Source organism: Centrocercus urophasianus, unplaced genomic scaffold (assembly GCF_019232065.1).
Source record: "Centrocercus urophasianus isolate 14NV4802_14NV808 unplaced genomic scaffold, USGS_Curo_1.0 seq_25, whole genome shotgun sequence".
Taxonomy (NCBI): Eukaryota; Metazoa; Chordata; class Aves; order Galliformes; family Phasianidae; genus Centrocercus; species Centrocercus urophasianus.
In genome coordinates this window covers 16,787,529-16,807,128 of record NW_024884811.1, presented here as the reverse complement: position 1 = coordinate 16,807,128, position 19,600 = coordinate 16,787,529, and the positions used below count along the sequence as shown (strand labels likewise).

The window sequence follows — 19,600 nt, the reverse complement described above, 5'->3', positions numbered from 1 at the left end:
CTCCTTTTCCTTTTCCCAAGATTCCTTTGTTTGAACTGCAAAACTTCCTTTTTGTTTATTTACTCCTCATTCTGTCTGCCACAGTCATAAATCCGTCATTTGCAACTCAGCCTTTCTTCCACCCTAACACTTTTCTCTATCAAGCAGCAGAATTTATTCTCTTTCCATTGTCTGCATGCCTGGTCAGTGCTCTTCTGTGCATAGTAATATTCCTCTGCAGCCAATGTGAGTAACAACGGAGATTTAGAATCACAGTATCATAGAATTGCTCAAGTTGGAAAAGACCTTAAAGATCACGAAGTCTAATCGCAACCTAACCATACTACCCTAACTGTAACTGCCCTCTGCTAAACCATGTCTCTAAGCACCACATCCAAATGGATTTTAAACACACTCAGGGATGGTGACTCAGCCCCTTCCCTCTGGAGCATATTCCAGTGCTTAATAACCATTTCTGTAAAGAAGTTTTTCCTGATATCCAACCTAAACCTCACTGGTGCAACTTGAAGTCATTTCCCCTCGTCCTGTCACCTGTCACCAGTGAGAAGAGACCAACCCCACTCTTGCCGTAAGCACCTTTCAGGTATTTGAAGAGAGCAGTAAGGTCTCCCCTCAGCATCCTCTTCCCTGGACTAAACAGCCCCAGTTCCTTCAGTCGCTCCTCATAGGGCAGATTATCTATATTTACCTCTCTTTAAAATACTCTAATGTTCAATAAGGCCAGGGTGCTGCACTTGGGTTGGAGCAATCCCAAGTATTGTATAAATAAAACTGGGGGAAGATCTCCTTGAGAGCAGCCCTGCAGAGAAGGACTTGGGGGTCCTGGTAGATGAGAAGCTGACCATGAGCCAGCAGTGTGTGCTTGCAGCCCAAAAAGCCATCTGTGTTCTGGGCTGCATTAAAAAATAAGGGGTCACCAGTAGGGAGAGGAAGATGATTGTCCCCTCTCTACTCAGCTCTTGTGAGGACCCACAGTACTGCATCCAGGCCTGGGACCCCCAGTACAGGAAGGATATGGAGCTCTTGAAACAGATCCAGAGGAGGGCCACTAAGATGATCAGAGCGCTGGAGCACCTCTCCTATGAGGAAAGATTGAGGGAACTGGGTTTTTTAGCTTGGAGAAGAGAAGGCTCCAGGGAGACCTCACTGTGGCCTTCCAGTATTTGAATGGAGCGTATAAACAGGAGGGGAACAGCTGTTTATGAGGATGGGTAGAGACAGGACAAGGGGGAATGGTTTTAAACTGAGACAGGGAGGTTCAGGTTAGATATTAGGAGGAAGTTTTTCACCCAGAAGGTAGTGACACACTGGAACAGGTTGCCCAAGGAGGCTGTGGATGCCCCATCCCTGGAGGCATTCAAGGCCAGGCTGGATGTGGCTCTGGGCAGCCTGGTCTGGTGGTTGGCAACCCTGCACATAGCAGAGGGGTTGAAACTCGATGATCATTGTGGTCCTTTTCAACACAGGCCATTCTATGATTCTATGATCAATCACAGAAAAACCCGTGACTGCCACAGCCCAGAACCTTCAAGCTTTCTACCCTAAGAGCGCAGCTGGGGAAGCTTAACAGACTTGCTAATGAATCTCTTGAAAACAGTGTGGACTGAATACTGGCAACAGCTGAGACCATTTGTGCAAAATCAGAGTTCTGATTTGTTTTTTCATCACAAAAATCTAATGGAACCCATTACGCTGATAAAACTGTCTCTCCTGTGTTTGGAGTCCCTTCCGCCCCACCTCCCATCAAGTTTTCCCATTTTGCATTAAAAGGAAAGGAAAAGCATTTAAAAGAAACTCCAAGTGAAAATACAGATATATATATATAAACAGGTAAGACTTCAGGCAAAAGCAATCACTCTGCCGTTCAGTGAAAGGCTGAGTTATTAAAGCTCTTTCCCAGTACGCCATTAGTCTGTCCAGGCAACCTAGCTGACTTGCAGACACACTGTATACCGCTACAGTATCAGAGTAAAAAAAGACCTAAATTCTGAGGAAAGCTTTAGATTAGAATATTTACCCTTGCTTTATGCTTCCCTGTGCCACTGAACTTTCAAAAAACCCTCAATTTTTCCTTCTCAGTTGATAGCAGTACATATCCTGAGCTTTGGTCCAGTTTCATTACCTGCAATGAATTTATGACCCCAAAATCACTGCATTTACATGAACTGTTCAGTACACACACAGTTATTAATCTTTCCTGTAAGACAGAATGTCGTAGTACTTGTAAATCAGTCAAGAATCAGCCAGATGTTGTGAGCATCAGTAAGGGCCATACAATGCCTTAAAAGCTGAAGAGCCTGCCAACCTCTGCCTTTCCTGACACGTTTTCTTTTTTTCTCCAATAGAAATAGAAGAGAAAGTAGAAGGGAACAAGTAGAAGGGAAAGAATCTACAGAAGCAATCAATTTTTTTTTTACTTTATCTAAAATGATGAGATTATTTACTTAACATTCAATACACACACATACAACCTACATGGTTGCAGGCCTCTTCAAGTTTTATTGGTAGAATTCAGATTTGGAGTATGGAAGGTGTATATCTAAGTGCACAGTGGAAAAAAAAAAATATTTAAAGGGCTTTCCCCCAAAATTGTAAATTCTAAACTATTTGCACAAATAATATTTTATTAGTTCTAGTTCTCACTCCCTCTTCAAGACTTTTTGGCATTAATTCATTCCCCACAAGACAACTTAAGGACTGCATGTCTCACTGCCATTGGTGAAGAAGGGCTCAGACTTGAAGTTCTGATGCAAACCTCTGTAACATAGCAAGGACTCACTTTTCCACTTTTCCAGCCCAGAAGCCTACTGCAGAAACTTCTACAACAAACAGATGTGCAAAATTCTGCACGAGGAAGAAGCTGTACATGGTCACTAAAGCCAATGCTATCGAATTTGGGACACTTGGAAACACTTGGTCCAGTGTTTCATGAGTGCTTTGCTTTGTCTAGAGATGCAGTTAATATTTTCCAAGGGCATTACTTACACTTTCTTTTTGGGTTTTTGTCAATATCAATGTAAACTGCACAGGACCTGTTAGTCTCTGACATCATTTTTATCAGATGAAGTGAACTTAAAAAACAGTTCACCAATCTTTTCAGGCACACACAAGTTACTTGTGAAACATCCTATTGGTATTTTTTATACAGATTGATCATTCAGTTCACAATGAAAAGCATTTCTTAAGCCTTTTTATGTGGATAAAAAGTTCATCAATAGAAGAGTTTAAGTAAAGAACCCAATTTACCAAATCCTTCACTTTGATTAAATGTCATTTTTACTGTATGACAGGCAGAGCCATCTCCCAAGCAAACTCCACACTGGTCTTCAGTGGCATTGGAATTTATCTCATAATCACAGCCAACAGCCTAGGAAATTAAAAAAAAAAAAAAAAAAAAAAGACTTTCAGCATATATATTACATATAATATTAAAAATATATATGAATATTTTATAACATAAAGAAACTAGTAGTAGAGATCATGTAAGTGAAACTCCAATGTATAAATATGAAGTCAAAAAGAACAAAAATCCCACAAACACCACTAGGCCATGAAACATATATTAGTAACTAGACACATATCTGATCTGGAAATATCCCACTAAAATGATCTCAACTTTTTGGACTATCCAAAACATCTAGCATTCATGGCTGCTCTCTTACATCATGACACAACCATGTATTCCCAGAAAGAAAATGTAGTAACAGAAATGAAAGACAGGGACTCTTGCCAGTGCCTCAGAGAAACCCCAGTATTTTACCCACAGAATAACACCAATATTTCACAGTATTTCTTCAACCGATGTAGAACAAAAGCTATGCACAGGAAAAAATGCTTTGAATCTGTATTAATAATGGCACATAGGGCAAGGATTACTTGCCAAGGGTTCACTTTACTGAACATGCTGAACTTAGACAACTGTACCCAGCCAAAGCCAAAAGGCATGACAAATAATGACAGACCACTTTGTGCTCACTGTGTATTGTTTTGTAGCAGTCCTACTGAAGAACTACTACTGTAGACAAATCTCCTGAAAAGTAAAACTTTTCAGTAGGCATCAAGTTTTACAGCGTCTTCTTCTTCAGCTTGCCAGCACAGGGCAATGTTTGGAAACTTTAAAAAGCAGCTTCCCAACTAAATGAATCTCCAATTGCATTGTTCCATGTTTGCTGTGTGTATCAGCATGGATTCATCTGTAATGTACTCTCATGCAGATAGAGGCTCTTCAAAGATGCCCTGCTGGAAGCACAAGAGGTCTCCATTCCTCTGAATAAGAAAGTGGGCAGGCGAGGTAGGAACCGGCATGGCTCAGCAAGGACCTGCTGAGAGAACTGAGGGCGAAGAAAGGGGTGTACAAGCTCTGGAAACAAGGCTGTGTCACCTGGGAAGAGTACAGGGATGCCGTCTGGACTTGCAGACGTGGGATCAGGGAAGCCAAGGCGCAGGCAGAACTGAACTTGGCAAGGGACGTGAAAAACCATAAGAAAACCTTCTACAGGTACATTGGCCAGAAGAGACAGGCCAAAACGGGCGTACCTACTTCGGTAAATTTAAAAGGAGAACTGGCTTCAACAGATGAAGAGAAAGCTGAGGTGCTGAATGAGTTCTTCACCTCGGTCTTCACTGGTGGCCAGGATTCTAGTCTTTTTCACGTCCCTGAACCCTGCATCCCCAAACCTCTATGTGGGGACCAAGGAGGTAAATCCCTCCCCACTGTAAGGGCAGAGCAAGTCTGAGAGTGCCTCCTTAGACTGAATGAATACAAGTCTATGAGGCCAGATGGCGTGCATCCCAGGGTCCTGAAGGAGCTGGCTGAGGTGGTTGCCGAGCCATATTTGAGAAGTCGTGGCTGTCAGGTGAGGTCCCGGATGACTGGAGGAAGGGTCACGTCACTCCCATTTACAAGAAGGGGAGCAGGGAGGACCCGGGGAACTACAGGCCGGTGAGTCTCACCTCCGTGCCTGGGAAGATCATGGAACAGATCCTCCTGGACAACATGCTCGATCACATAAAGAATGAGCATGTGATCCGAGACAGCCAGCACGGCTTCACCAAAGGAAGGTCATGCCTAACTAATCTTGTGGCCTTCTATGATGGAGTGACAGCATTGGTGGACGAAGGGAAGGCGACCGATGTCATTCACCTGGACCTGAGCAAGGCCTTTGACATGGTCCCCCACCACATCCTCATCTCCAAATTGGAGGGAAGTGGATTTGATGGGTGGACGACCCGATGGATAAGAAATTGGTTGAAAGGACGCAGACAGAGGGTGGTGGTCAATGGCTCTATGTCCAGGTGGAGGCCGGTAACAAGTGGTGTCCCCCAAGGGTCTGTCTTGGGACCGGTGCTCTTTAACATCTTCATCAGTGACATCGATGAGGAAATTGAGTGCACCCTCAGCAAGTTTGCTGACGACACCAAGCTGAGTGGTGCGGTTGATACGGTGGAAGGAAGGGATGCCATTCAGAGGGACCTCGACAGGCTGGAGGGCTGGGCTCGGGTGAACCTAATGAGGTTCAACACGGCAAAGTGCAAGGTTTTGCATTTGGGCCGGAAGAACCCCAGGCACCCGCACAGGCTGGGAGGAGTGGTCCTTGAGAGCAGCTCGGCAGAGAAGGACCTGGGGGTCCTGATGGACGAGAGACTGAACATGAGCCAGCAGTGCGCTCTGGCAGCTCGAAAGGCAAATGGGATCCTGGGCTCCATCAGGAGAGGGGTGGTCAGCAGGGACAGGGAGGTGATCGTCCCTCTCTACTCGGCTCTTGTGAGGCCCCATCTGGAGTACTGTGTCCAGGTGTGGAGCCCTCAGTACAAGAAAGACATTGAGATTTTGGAAAGGGTCCAGAGGAGGGCGACTAAGATGATCAGGGGGCTGGAGCACCTCCTCTATGAGGACAGGCTGTGGGAGTTGGGCTTGTTCAGCCTGGAGAAGAGAAGGCTGCGGGGTGACCTCATTGCAGCCTATCAATACCTGAAGGGAACCTACACCCAGGAGGGGAGTAAACTCTTCAAAAGGGCTGACAATAGCAGGACTAGGGGAAATGGATCCAAGTTGAAGGAGGGAAGATTTAGGTTGGATGTTAGGGGGAAGTTCTATACAAGGAGAGTGGTTAGGCCCTGGAACGGGCTGCCCAGGGAGGTTGTGGATGCCCCGTCCTTGGATGTGTTCAAGGCCAGGTTGGACGGGGTCCTGGGCAACCTGATCTGATTGTGTGTGTTTGGTGGCCCTGCTAGGCAGGGGGGTTGGAACTACATGATCCTTGAGGTCCCTTCCAACCCGGGTGATTCTGTGATTCTGTGATTCTGTGATTCTGTGATAGAGCACATTTGGCAGTGCTCCACATTCATCTATTTGTTCACCTAAGGAGCATGCTACAACATTTGACCTGGTTCTCCTGGAACTGAACTTTTGAGTTATACATAATAAACACTATTTACTGATATATTTTTTTGCTTGATTTGAAGAATACTTCAATAAATAATTTTGTCTGCCTCCCTGCACCTTGAAAATTACATCTGGGTAATTAAAAAATTTAAAAAAAAAAAATTCTCAAAAATTCAGGGTAAATTTTGGGGGTGAAGAGAGTTGTTTTCAAAACCACACTGAAGTGCATCAATACTTACGTTAGTCCCCATTCTCTTCTCCCTCCCATATTCTAGTATCAATCTGAAATTACTTTAAGATTTTGACATGAATTAGTGCATAGTTTAAATTCATCAGATGTTACATTTCTTGATTTATTAAGCATGTATTAAATAAATAAAATCCTATTTAGCTTAGAGAGAACAGATGCAATTCTGGCAACTCTTGGGCACATCCCCACCGCAAAGGATGTTGCTGGTTGGCAGTCTGAGAGAAGAGATTGGGAACAATTGTCCCTTCTCACAGTCTGGCTGGTGTGTATGGATACTGCCACGTGCACAAGAGATTGAGGGGCTGCTATCCACTTGTGTGTTACCACTTCAGCCTCAGTCCCAGTATAGTATTCACACTTCACAGATTCTAAATTATTTACTAGTAAGGGTTTTATTTTTTTTGCAGTTTTGTTCATTTGTTTTTGTCAGTGAAAGTCCACAGTGCTTCATGCTATCGTGACATCAAGCTAAACTTGCAGAACACAAGCAGAGCCTGGTTGTGTCTAACACTTAGTGGTCGTCAGCAATATTTGAGACATATGGAAGTCTATCATCGCAGACTCCCTATGATTTAGAGGAACAGCAATAAGGCATATGGCAGTAGATGAAAAGTTTTACTTTGCTGATTTTTGTCAAAGTAAACTTTCAGGTGCAAAACCTGCCAACTTCTCTGATATCCCCTTGATGTATGAAGATCTGTGTATCCTCTCTTTTGATCCTGATCCCCTCTTACCTTCAGTATATCAGCTCTTGTAATCTTCCACAAGCTTTTGATAGGAAAGCCTATCTGTTAATCTAGGTACAAAGCCTTCTTCACATTCTACTATTTTTTCCTGTCAATTTCAGAGGAAGAAACACCTGAGCTTTTACTCTGTGCACCAGTGATTTAATGAGCAGCTACAGGAGCTCCAAGGAAAGGCCTCAAATTAATGATGCCACTTTATATAATAATATTATCACTCACATTTTTACAGAAGTTTCAAAAAACACTCATCTGTCACTTTAATAACAGCACTTCATCAGCACCTTGATGCCTGCTATGAAAAACAAGGCTGTGCCAAGATGTTCTCTCTTGATTCACAGAAGGCCACTTTAAAAAAGAGGGAAAGTTTATTCTCTCTGTTAGTGATGTGTATTTCATAGATATATCTCAGCACTAAGTACGACATTTACGAGAAGTACAGAATGTTGCAGAGACAAATACATGCTAAGAAGGTTGATGACTCAGTTTTTAGCTCCAAGCATGTAGCTGCTCAACCAGAGATGGATTAAATTGTAGTACTCAAATGAGGTACCCATATCGCTCAGACACAACTGTAATGAGTGCAAAATGATTCTTCATCTGGCAAAGAGGTCAGACTTGTTAGCTAAGGATGCCTCACAATTTATATTTCGTACTTCCTAAGAATGGAAAGAGATAGGTACATAGCTATCTTTCTTCACAAGATGCATTTTCCAGTGTATCTACTGTACTGTCAGCACACTTGTTAATAGTCTATAAGAAGTTAGTAAAGTCAGCATAATCAGTTTTATCATTAGACCAAGATAGTAATGAACCACTCTGGGAAGTCCTGCAAATTGAAGTTTATTTTCTGTTCTGTGCACACATTTACTGTTAATCAGAAAGCAGAGAAAATGTTTCAAGCGGACAAAATATATATGAAAATGAAAAATCCAGAAATAGAACTCCAACACTGCATGTTTTACTACTAGGCAATACTAATGAGTGTTCTGGAGCTTCTCAATCAAATTTCTGGGAAGGAAAGCAAAAAAAGATGCTTTCAAATTTTAACATCTTTGTCAAATAAGCACTTGCTTTTAGAAAATGCATATTCTTAAAATGGTTTCTTTTCACCTCTGCTGGCTGCTTGCTTGAGTAGTTACACCCGGCGTTAGCTTAGTGTGAGCTGTCAGTCAGACATTCTGAAATCACTGAACATATTTCTCTTGTGAGAACTATTTAACCCGAAAATCTCAAAGACTGAACAAGTCCTCAGCTACTCTACTCTACTGGCACTGCTGACCATGTCCAGCAGAAGCTCCACAGTATAGCATCATATGATCACTTTCCTGACTTCAGGGTGCCAATTAGTGTCTCTGTATGGGCTGCATTTTGTGTCAGTTCAGATTTTCACACACTGCTATACATTTCCCTTAGCAACACGTTAAGGGCATCAAAATATAACATTGTAACATGAAAGGAATCCCTTTGTCCCTTCCAACTATAACCATAGAGGCTTCTATTTTGATTTTCCTCTGACATTTGAAACAGTTTGGAGCAGACATCACAACACCATAGAAGCAAAGAAAGGGTATGCTGCAGAGGTCCCCAAGAATGAAGCATCTGGAGAGCCATGCCAGATTAAATCAAGCTTTCGTTTTACAGCCTAGCTAAGAAAATGCTGCTGGTGATGCAGGATTCCATATCTAGCTGAAGGTCACCTTCTTACAAGGCTATTAATGACCTTCATGGCTATTAATGACGTGTACATTTTCATATGTTTGAGTCAACAGCTCCAGCAGTCTTTCATTAGGAATACATTTACGTGAACTTGAATTTCCACCTTGTCACTCCAGTGAATAACACATTATTTCTGTTATTCATTAGATTTATTTCTAGATTTATCCACCTTCCTTTTATTTGCCTTCCCCAGTTTTCTATCCTAGATAAGCTAAAACTGTCTTAAATAACAAACCTAAGATTTCTGCCAAAATGACTGCTAAAGCAGATCTAGAGACTACATGCAGGTTATTAAACCAAGAAAAGAAAAACAAACAGTAGCAATTAGGTTCTGAATCTATTGCACACATGTTCTTGTGCACCCTCTGCCAGTCGAATGTGCTGTGCTAACAAGAAACCATTGTATGCCTTATCATGTATTTTGCAAATCAGTGTCAATTTCTGTGGCCTTTATAATTGCCTCATATATCAAGTGCTTTTCTAACACACCTGAGACTAGCTTTATTACTGGTCCTACCACACAATGTGGAGGCAAAAACAGTAGCTTGAATTGCCTCGGCCATGTTACAGGAAGGAAAAGTAATTTATTTCCTACTGCATGGTAACTGAAGGAAAACAGCCAGATGTATTGTCCTTTTGCCACTTCCATTGAGAGAAATTTTTGCGTCAGACTGGCTGTGGGAGGCAGATACAAGGAGTCCTTGCTGTCACTGAAGGATATGTACTGGACCTACTGACAGAATATCAAAGTTACACAAAGTCAGAATCTTGTCACGTTGGCCAAGAGACTGGCTTAAACAAGGAGAGATATATCATGATGTGCCTATTTCATTTACATTTCTTTGTCTAGACATGGCTGAAATAATGTCCTGTTGGGCTAGCTGACGGAGGAAGAGACTGAACCCCAATGAGTGGCAGTAGAAGTACTGCAAGAAAAAAAAAAAAGTAATCTGCTTTTAACAAGAAAAAAAAACACAAAAACAAACCACAACTAAATACTTATCTCCCTGCTATGATGCTGTGTTCTTCTCCACCATAACGTTAATCTCTGAACACAATAATTGTGCATTACTACAGAGAACAACTCAAGGATTTGCATGACTGAAGGTCATTTAAGCCTATTAAAATTCTGTGCAGCAGATGAATGCCTGTTACAAACAGCAGAGTTGCCTGGTCCTTCACTGTCAGTGTCTGCACTATCTCAATGCAGATACCATGTCAGCTTTCACTTCTATACAATGCCATGTCATATTTAACAAAACTCCTCAGTCTGGAAAACTCATGTATGCACACTGTTCAATATATATATCACAGTGGCAGTATCTCCCTTAAAAACCCTATGGGATCAATCAAGTGTTCTAATAAGAATTAGAGTCAGCCTGTGGTAAATAATTCAAAGCATAGGGAGATATGATATGCTCTTTAAATGTCTTCTAAAAGAAAAAAGAAATGGTTCCCAAAGGATGGGGGCAGAGAAATGTGGTTAAATAGCAAACTAGTCATGATATACCTTGATGATGTTAAGTATCATTAACTGACCGATCTTGATGACTGCCTCCACTCAAAATTGTAGGCTTGACATTGTAACAGGAGATAGTCCAAGAGGAAAAGCCAAGATACGTGCAAACAGAATAAAAGGGTTAAGAGGATGGCATGTCTCTTCTCCTTATTAGCACCACCTGGAAACAAAACCTGGTGGCAACATCAGGCACGTAACTTTGAGATTCCAGTGTTGAGCAATTTAACAGCTTTATGCACTTGCATGGGTTTCTCTTCTGTTTAAATCAGAGTCGCACTATCTTATTTGCCAAGTCCTCCAGTGAGTACCAATTCCAGTTTGTCCTTGAATCAACAAAGCAAGCTCTAAAGAAATACTATACTAACATCTAGCAGGTAAGACTTCCTGGCATACTGAGGCACAGGCATTGCTACTGAAAAACTTGGCTTTATACATTGGATAAATTGCAAGGGCCAAGAGAATCAGCACTGGTGTCTGTACTTACTTTCCACTTGAAGATGCAAATCATGGAATTGCCAAGTTGAGTAGGCAAGCATTCAGTAAACCTCAGGTAATTAAAATAAGGCACCTCAATCCACATTTAGTCATCCAGTTAAAAACAATTTAATGTTCATTCTGAGCAAAACCATGGATATTTGTAAAATCAGCTGAATTTAGGAGATTTAAGTTCTTGGTTGACTATGAGTCTACCTACTTTTTGTTTTTACATACAAAAAGTTTGAACTACTTATTTAAATAACAGCCACTTTGCAAACCAAGCATTATTTTAATAGAAATGTGAAGCATTTTTATAAGATGTACACTTGAAAGCATTATGAGGCACTGCTGTTAAAGTTTCCTAATGTTCCCACATTATTACATACATGTTACTATTGGAGTGGAAGAATTATATACCAAACTAGTACTCTTAAATGCATTTCTAGATTTTCTCACCGTGATCTATAATATAGGTACTGCGTTTTGCTAGCCAGACTAAAATATCAGTGAATTATATTGAGAGGTACTTGAAAATTCTTCTCCTCAAGTGTAATGTAGGGCTCCTATTACAGACAAAAGCACATTGCCTTACAGAAATAAGAGCTATTTGGGTAACCTATTCATCACTGGGTATCATTCGTGGCAGTGGCATGATGATATTTTTCACTCCATGATTCCGACTCCAATTAAATCTGATGCAGTAGTTGACATGTGGAAGGCTGACAAAACCATATTCATTAGTAGAGACTGTGCTTTGAAGGAAATTTTTTAGAGACACCTTGAGCCCTAAGAATCAGTATATCTGGTATTAGAAACTGCAGTTAAGATAACTTTTCCTTTGAACTCTGATATACCATTACATTATTTCTGGTATAGGTATAAATTTGAATTGTCACAGGAAAGGTTAAATACAGAAAACATACATACAGAAGCTATAATGATCCATAGTGACCCCAATCTATTGGGTGTGGAAATCAGAAAATTAAAACATAACAACACAAACACAGCCTTCTGGATTTAGTGCATTCCATCTTCTTAGTGAGGTTCAAAAGCACTAATACAATATGCAACATTAACATGCCTCAGTATGTTAATCTGTTTCCAGCTGGCTTGAGCTGCTCACTCACCATTATAGTTAAAAGAGCATTCTGGCTCTCAGCAAAGACAAATGGAATCTCTTCACTGTGAATTTGAACAGAATCTCAGTAACTCCCTCTCACAAACGCGTGTCCTGCAAGGAAAACTTGTAACAAACTTTGTGTTGCTTTGCTCGGAAGCACAGTAGCTAGTGAAGTGCAGAACATGCTGAGAACCCTATGTTTATTCTTTAATAAACAGAAGGTTACTGAACTACATGCTGTGTGTTGGCTAGTTAACTCATTGTACCACATTATTCAATTTACTGTTGTAAAAGAAAATTATTTTTATCATCTTCAAGAGCAAGCGCCTAGTCCTATTACAAGTCAGCTCACAACTGTTATTTAGTGTGCAACACTGAACTGAATTTTCAAAATCAAACCATGTAGCAGAGATACCAGTTGTAACTCTAGAGCAACAGAGCCTGTAACAAACAGGCTTTCTTAATATTATTAAAATAGAGGAAGAAAAGATGAGTTTGAAGGTACCAGAAAAAATCAGGCTAATGGACTTGCTAAAAATGATAGAAATATCTCTAACGTCTGCTCAGAAAAGCTCTGTGTGTGGATTTATTTCCATGAGCATTAAAGATGCAATCAAATGAAGTGCTTCACGTGGATCTTCCAACAAAACAAAACCTCAAACCATTGATTTTTCCCCTTAGCTATATTAATAAATTTAGAGAAAGAAACATGCAAACATACCCAATACCTTACACATGCCATTAATACAGATATCTCGGCTGTGCCTTCCTTCAAAGCAGGGAGTACCATCAGTGACTGCATCCAACATCTTCTCTGAAAAATGGTGATCTATTGGTCGACAGTGGAGCTCACAGGGGTTAGCTGAAAGGAAAGTGAAATAATTTCTCAGAAAATATTTCAGCACGACATTGAAATGTAATATACAGGGAATAATAGTGTGTCTTCATTCTACCACCCACCCACTTTCTCTGGCATTTATTGACAAGCAATGGCATAATTAGAAGCAATTAACAAAGCCACAACACTCACACTAAAACAGTGTAAGAGGCCTGACAAATGCAACTAGCATAAAGAACAGCTGGAGCCTAGTGTCCTCACACCTCCACACATTCCCTTGCTGATATATTAATGCCCAACTGAGTCAAGCAATAATGAGATCTTCAGTTGCGAAAGAGAAAGGGACAGGAAACCAGCAGAACCAGCTGTCATCAGTGAGGGAAAAAGAGGAACCAGGGAGTAAGATTGTGAAAAATAAGCTACTGTTTTTAATCAGCTGAAGACTGAGTGATTTCAGGTATATTTTACAACTTCTGATCAGTGTTGTCAGCTTCTCTCGGGGAAGCAATGAAATGACTGCTTCTCATCTTTAGCATGTCAGTCAAGGGTCATATCACTGCTTATTTTCAGATATTTGCTGGGAGTTAATATATTATTTCAACCACTCCACTTTTTTTCCTATTTGGCAACTTATGAAATAATGTTGGTAGGTATGACAGATCCAGGCTGTTCTTGCATAGAGGTGCAACAGGAAAAACTGTGTGAAAGCAATCTGTGGGTCTCTACAACAAGATTCTCCCCAACAGCCCAGCTTAATTTTAGTCCATGCATGGATGTAGAAGAGTTAAGGAAAAACAATAGAGAACAACAAGAGTCCAAAGAAGGACAAAGAAGCTGTGAAGAGTTTTATAGGGAGCAACTAAGGGAGCTGGGACTGTTCAGAGGAGGCTCAGGGGAGACCTTATCACTCTCTACCTGCCTGAAAGGAGGTTGTGGTGAGGTGCGGGTCGGCCTCTTTTCCCAGATGTGACTGGATGAGAAGTAATGGCCTTAGGCTGAACCAGGGGAGTTCAAGTTGAATATTTGGAAGAATTTATTTTCAGAAAGAGTGGTAATGCACTGGCACAGGCTGTCTAGGGAGGTGATGAAGTCACTGTCCTTGGATGCATTCAAGAAACTTGTAGCTGTGGCTCTGAGGGACATGGTTGGTGGTCATGGTAGAGATAGGTTAATTGTTGGATTAGATAGAGGTCTTCCTGACCTTAATGATTCTATGAAATATAAATCTGCCTTGCATCACAGATATTGCTTCTTGGAAACTGGGAACTCTGGATCTCGGGCTTAGTAGGGTCCAAGGACATAACTTCGGAAAATAAGCTGTAAACAGAAGATGAGTTAGAACTGAAACCAGGGTCAAAGCCAAGAAAAACAATCTCTGCCCTCGTACTAATCCCTTAGAAAGCCTCCAGCACTGTCAGAGCTATTTGACTGAAAGAAAAGCTCTGCATTGCCACAATGAGGGATGGCAGCAGGAACTGTCCTGAGCCCCTGTCCTGTTCCAAGACCCTGGTCAAGCCAAGTGTCACAGCAATTTGTTCATGCTCATCAAAACGAAATCCTTTGCACAGCAAAACAGTAGATGCTAAAAATGTCAGCTTTGGGAACTTTATGGGTCCAATTTTGAGCTATTTTAATAAAATCACTCTGGATGCTACAGAGGAGCCTCTACAGAGTCACAGCTTCATCCTGTATCAACAGCCAACAAAAGTTGCTTGCTTTCCTCTCTGAAAGCCATGCAGGGTTGCTATAAATGGATATCCTAGCTGATGAATTTGTTTCCTTTTCCTCCCTTGTTGATCTTGCTTTTGTCATACAAAGAACTGCATTCAAAATTGAAGGAGTTTCTAGTAATGAGAAAAATTCAATTTTTTGCTAATGCAAAGAAACCAAATCATTTCCTTTAAAAGGATTTATGCTTTTGAAGGGGGAAATTGACTTTTATAGCTCTGACTTGTACAGCACCAATATACATACAGCACCATGCTGTGCACAAAACTGTGATCAGCTCCTGGCCCCAGGGTGCTTGCAATGCCAGCACTGACTCCTGCACAGGCTTAGTTCTAATTATTAATCTCATTCATGTAAACAGAATTTCTGTGAAACTGGGACCTAGAAACTAAAAAATAGGATCCACCAGGAAATCCGAAACCTTAATGAGGAGCTTTGCGTTTTTCCTCTTGTCAAGAGAGCTAAAATGGTGCCTAAAATCTGACAAGAATGACGTTTGTGTCATCTCAAATTAAAAGTGCTTTCATAAAGAAAGGCAATGGAAGGATTAGTGGCAGAGGAAACACATGGATTAAGGCTAAGAAACAGGAGGAAATCAAGTTGATAACGAGTTGTGTCAAGAATATTAGCAGAGATGAAGCTATAATCTAAGGCAAGAACACAAAGTTCGTAAACCTTATCAGTCTTCAGCCCTTCTGCTGTTAGACAGAACATCTGTCACATTTTACTTTTATCCAGAGCAGTCTTTTTGCTTTCTAATTTGATTTCTTTCATGCTCTGAAGTTTGCTTCACTTTACCTTCTTAGTGCATCATTTTTAACAGCACAGCATAGTAGTTGGTATGTCAGAAGACTTCCAGTTAGCCCATGACCTGCTCAAAATTCATCCTGACACAGATTTTACATAATGCCATTTCAGTTTTACACTGTTCAGAATAAAATATGTGAAGTACTAGTCAGATATCTGTATCTCCTTCCAAGCTGTATGTTGGCATAACAAGCAGAATGGTATCTATCCGCTTCCATTTCAGAAATCAATCAGCAATAAAAAGTGCTGACGTAATCCAGCCACAATGATGGTCTAAGCATGCAGCTCAGAAAGAGTTTGAAGGGAAAGACAGTCTTTCTTGACAAGCCAAATAAAAAAGTAAAAACAGATAATCAGCAAACTTCCAGACTTGCAAAGCCTCATGATTCAAAGAAGGGCTTTCAAGCTTTCCTGTTTTCCCTAATTGTAGTAATTGAATTAAAGTCTAAAAATAGATCCTACCTGTACCACAAACCTTGTGTTGCTTTTCTTCTTGTCAGTTTTCTACTAAGTCCCATTGGAAATTAGAGGATATAACTCTGTCCCCAGAAACTCACTCTTATTCAAAAAGAGTGTTCTCTTATTCTTAAACTATTAACTTATTTCATCTGCATAGAAGGCTCATTAGGGCACTACTGAAAAAACTATTCAACCACTGTATTAGCCTTTCATTTTCTGAAGTTATTTACTCATCTATCATTATTTTTCACAGCTGAGCTCAGGAACCTATTGAAGTATCAGGACTCCATTATTCTAGGACTGCAAATAAACTAGATCAGAATCAGTCACAGTCATCCAAAAGTCTAATGTTTTAAACAAGAGGTGGATACAAATGTAGAAAGGTGTTTTATCTTCTATTTGCAGTTAGAGAACTGACACTAGGAAAATGCACTACCTGACATGACTAAAATGCAAAGACTGACTCTGAATTCACATCTTTTAAATCCTACATTAGCCCTCTGGGGAAAAAAAAAAAAAAAAAAAAAAAAGACTAAACTGAGATCAGTGCAAGCATCAGGGTTGCTCCGATAGAAATCTTCAAAGCAGCTGGTTTAGGTTCTATTACTTTGGGAAATTTGATTAACTCACAATGAGGCTTTTAAAAGGCTGTCATCTTTAAGGAATTTTTTAAGCCAAAATACACAGAAGATCTTACAATTGAGCATACAGATGAAATACTAGATCCTACTGTTAAACATACAGTAATGAACACCTGGGTAAAACCATGTCAGTCTTACCCAGGTTTACCCATTCCTCCATGTAGGATCGAAGCCACTTTGACTGCTCCAGCATTCAAGTATTTAAATTGTATTAATTATAATATTAATTCCCCAAACCCTCTAGGTAACCAGAATTAAAGAACTCGATGTGTAACCTAAAGCACTTTTTTACTATTCTGGTTGCTAATGCTTGTTCTGACTTCCACAGACATGAAGAACTGCTGGAGCCTGTACTTTGGTTCTCTTTATACTACCTGAGTTGAGGATGTCAGAACTGCATTATGAAGTACAATTGCATGAAACTTGATATCAAATTCAAGTGTGAAAGCAGAAAAGTTACATTCACACTGAACTAGTAAGACCATGGGGTCTTGCTTTTCAAACTCAATTAAAAGGGGCTATATAGCTTCTGACCCCATGCAATACACCTTTCGAAACTCTTTTCAAATAGCTTACATTTAATTCAATCTTTTTTCTAGTGCAATACTTGATTTTGAAAAAAAACTTTTCCTTTAAACTGTATTTTTTTACTTGTTTTGTCATTCACACTGCTCTTCTGTGAACCTCTTCCAGATTGTCTGTGTCATTCTGGCAATGCATTGGTGCTAGCTGGACACAACACATTAACTGAGGTGCCTTGAATGATCAGCTGCCCAGAAAAACTGCATCTTCTGTTGTATGCACCCTGCTCACATCCTGCACCCAGAATATCATGCTGTTTTGAACTGGAACAGAATCAGTCATAGAAGAATATCAGATGTAATGGAATCCCAAGCCTAAGAGTTTTCTTTAGCAGCCTTTGACTTAGTTGTAATCAGAATAGGGCTCAGGAAGCAAGACAGCAGAGCTGACTAAAATTCAGGAATAAGACTTTTTTTCCCCCTGCATTTATCAGAATGGAATTCATATTCACAAAGCGTAAACAGAACAATATGAAGATAACCAGAAAAGAGCATATTGCCTGCTCAGAGTAGAAATACAGAATGTGAGTGTTTCTCTTATAGTTGAATCACTAGAGTATGAATGCTGGAAGTGTCATTTTAATGTGACAGAGAAGGATGTGAATAACACGACTGTCACTAGATGATAAGGCCTCAATGTTTTTTTTCCTTTCTGCTTGAGAACTGCTGAGTCACAGCCTGAACCTCTGATTGATCACTGAGGCGAGCCATGAATCAGCCAGAGGAGCACAGCTGAAGGCAATTCACCTGTGCTGCCGGAAGGGGTGGAGCCTGGCTGCACCTCTCATGGACCCATTTAAGAGCTGCCTACCAGTGGAGAAGGATCTTGTCTGGAGATCCACTCTGCTGGAGTTTCATAAGTGAGCCCAGGACATGGGTAAGCTTTCCATCTATTTATTTTTTATTTTTTTATTTTTTGTTGTTATTATAGTCTGCTGTGCCTAACTCTCTTGTTAATTTGTAATTATGATAACTTAATATTCATTGGTTATACACCTCTCCCTCAAAAGGAATAGAAGAGGTGGACCTCCACTTCTGAAACCCCTTTCAATGTGAGTTTGTGGGAAGTCACAATTGAATGAGGAAATCCAAAACAAAGAAAATTAGAAAATACAATCATCAAACAGACAAAACATGTTGAAGGAAAGGTATTTTATCACATTAACTTAACTTGGCGCTCCAGAAGAAAGTTTAATTCCAAATCAATGGCAACAGAAATAATAACTTGCACTGTTAGCTGAGACCCTGTGAGTATCAGTGCAGATCTTATTAAACACACAGGCATGTTTTGGAGGAACTATGAGGTTTTCAATACTTTAGCTACATAACTTCCATCTGCTAGTGCATGAGATGATCCTGGCACTGACTGAGAACAGAAAGTTGTTTACATAATTACTTTTGTCACTTCAATGTAAAACTCAAACTGACTACACTGACTTTAAATCCCAGGTAGCTATCAGGTTCAGATAAATGTAATCTGTGAAAAGGTAGGAAATAAATGGATGTGGGCCCAGCATGATGGCCAGAGAAGTTGCTTAGTGCCAAATTCTGCGTAAAGCATCAATGCAGGGAGCAGGGACCTCAATCAAGCAATTCAGAAAATACCCTGACCAGAGCCTCTGTATGCTTTAGCCACATTTGAACCTTAAAGTCCTCTTCATATTGAGATTCTCGGGGGTACTCGTGTGCTCTAGTGTGAGCAGATGGGTTTCTGTGCTCCACAGTAAATCTAAAGTAAATCTGCACAAGCCCCTAGGAGGCTAAAGCTCATTTAAAACAGGAGGAAAAATCTCCAAGTATTTATAACCTCAAACATAATTAGTCTAGGTAACAGCAAAGTATCATTCACTCCTTTTCTTCCTGTTTGCTTGTTAAAGCTACATGTTGCTATTCATAAGAAAATTTTTGTTCTTTTATAAGGATACAATTTACACAATGTAAAAAGACATTAAAGCTCTGTTTAATTATGTGACAATGACTAGAACAGGGTTATTGAAACTATGAAATCAAAGATGCAAGGGTTCATCCACCATTTATCCTTTTTCTACAAGGATGAGGGAATATAGAAATTACCAGCATCTAAAAAATTTCTAGCTCAGGTTTTCATCTCAACTAAGTGTTTTCACACAAAAATTAGTGTATCACTCAGGGTTTGGGAAATCTTCAAAACATTTTCTTTTACCCTTATTTCACGTGTACAGGATGAGAGAACCAAAGATGACTGATAGTAAAACATAACCTTCTTGGGAGCATACTTAACGTAGGAACAGAATGCTCCGAAAATTCTTTAAAATTGGATGACAATTTAAAGGCAAACAAAAAACTTGAAAATA

General features: G+C 40.3%; 1 protein-coding gene across 1 annotated transcript in view; it reads right to left on the bottom strand.

Annotated features, from left to right (window-relative positions):
- The window catches only part of ADAMTS12 (ADAM metallopeptidase with thrombospondin type 1 motif 12), a 175,577-nt gene that overhangs the window by 41,360 nt on the left and 114,617 nt on the right, over nucleotides 1-19,600 (bottom strand). The window contains exons 13-14 of the mRNA XM_042825624.1: nucleotides 12,942-13,075; nucleotides 3,247-3,367 (exon numbers count right to left, since the gene is read on the bottom strand). Coding sequence (XP_042681558.1) covers nucleotides 3,247-3,367; nucleotides 12,942-13,075 — 255 coding nt within the window. The remainder of the gene's footprint in view (nucleotides 1-3,246; nucleotides 3,368-12,941; nucleotides 13,076-19,600) is intronic.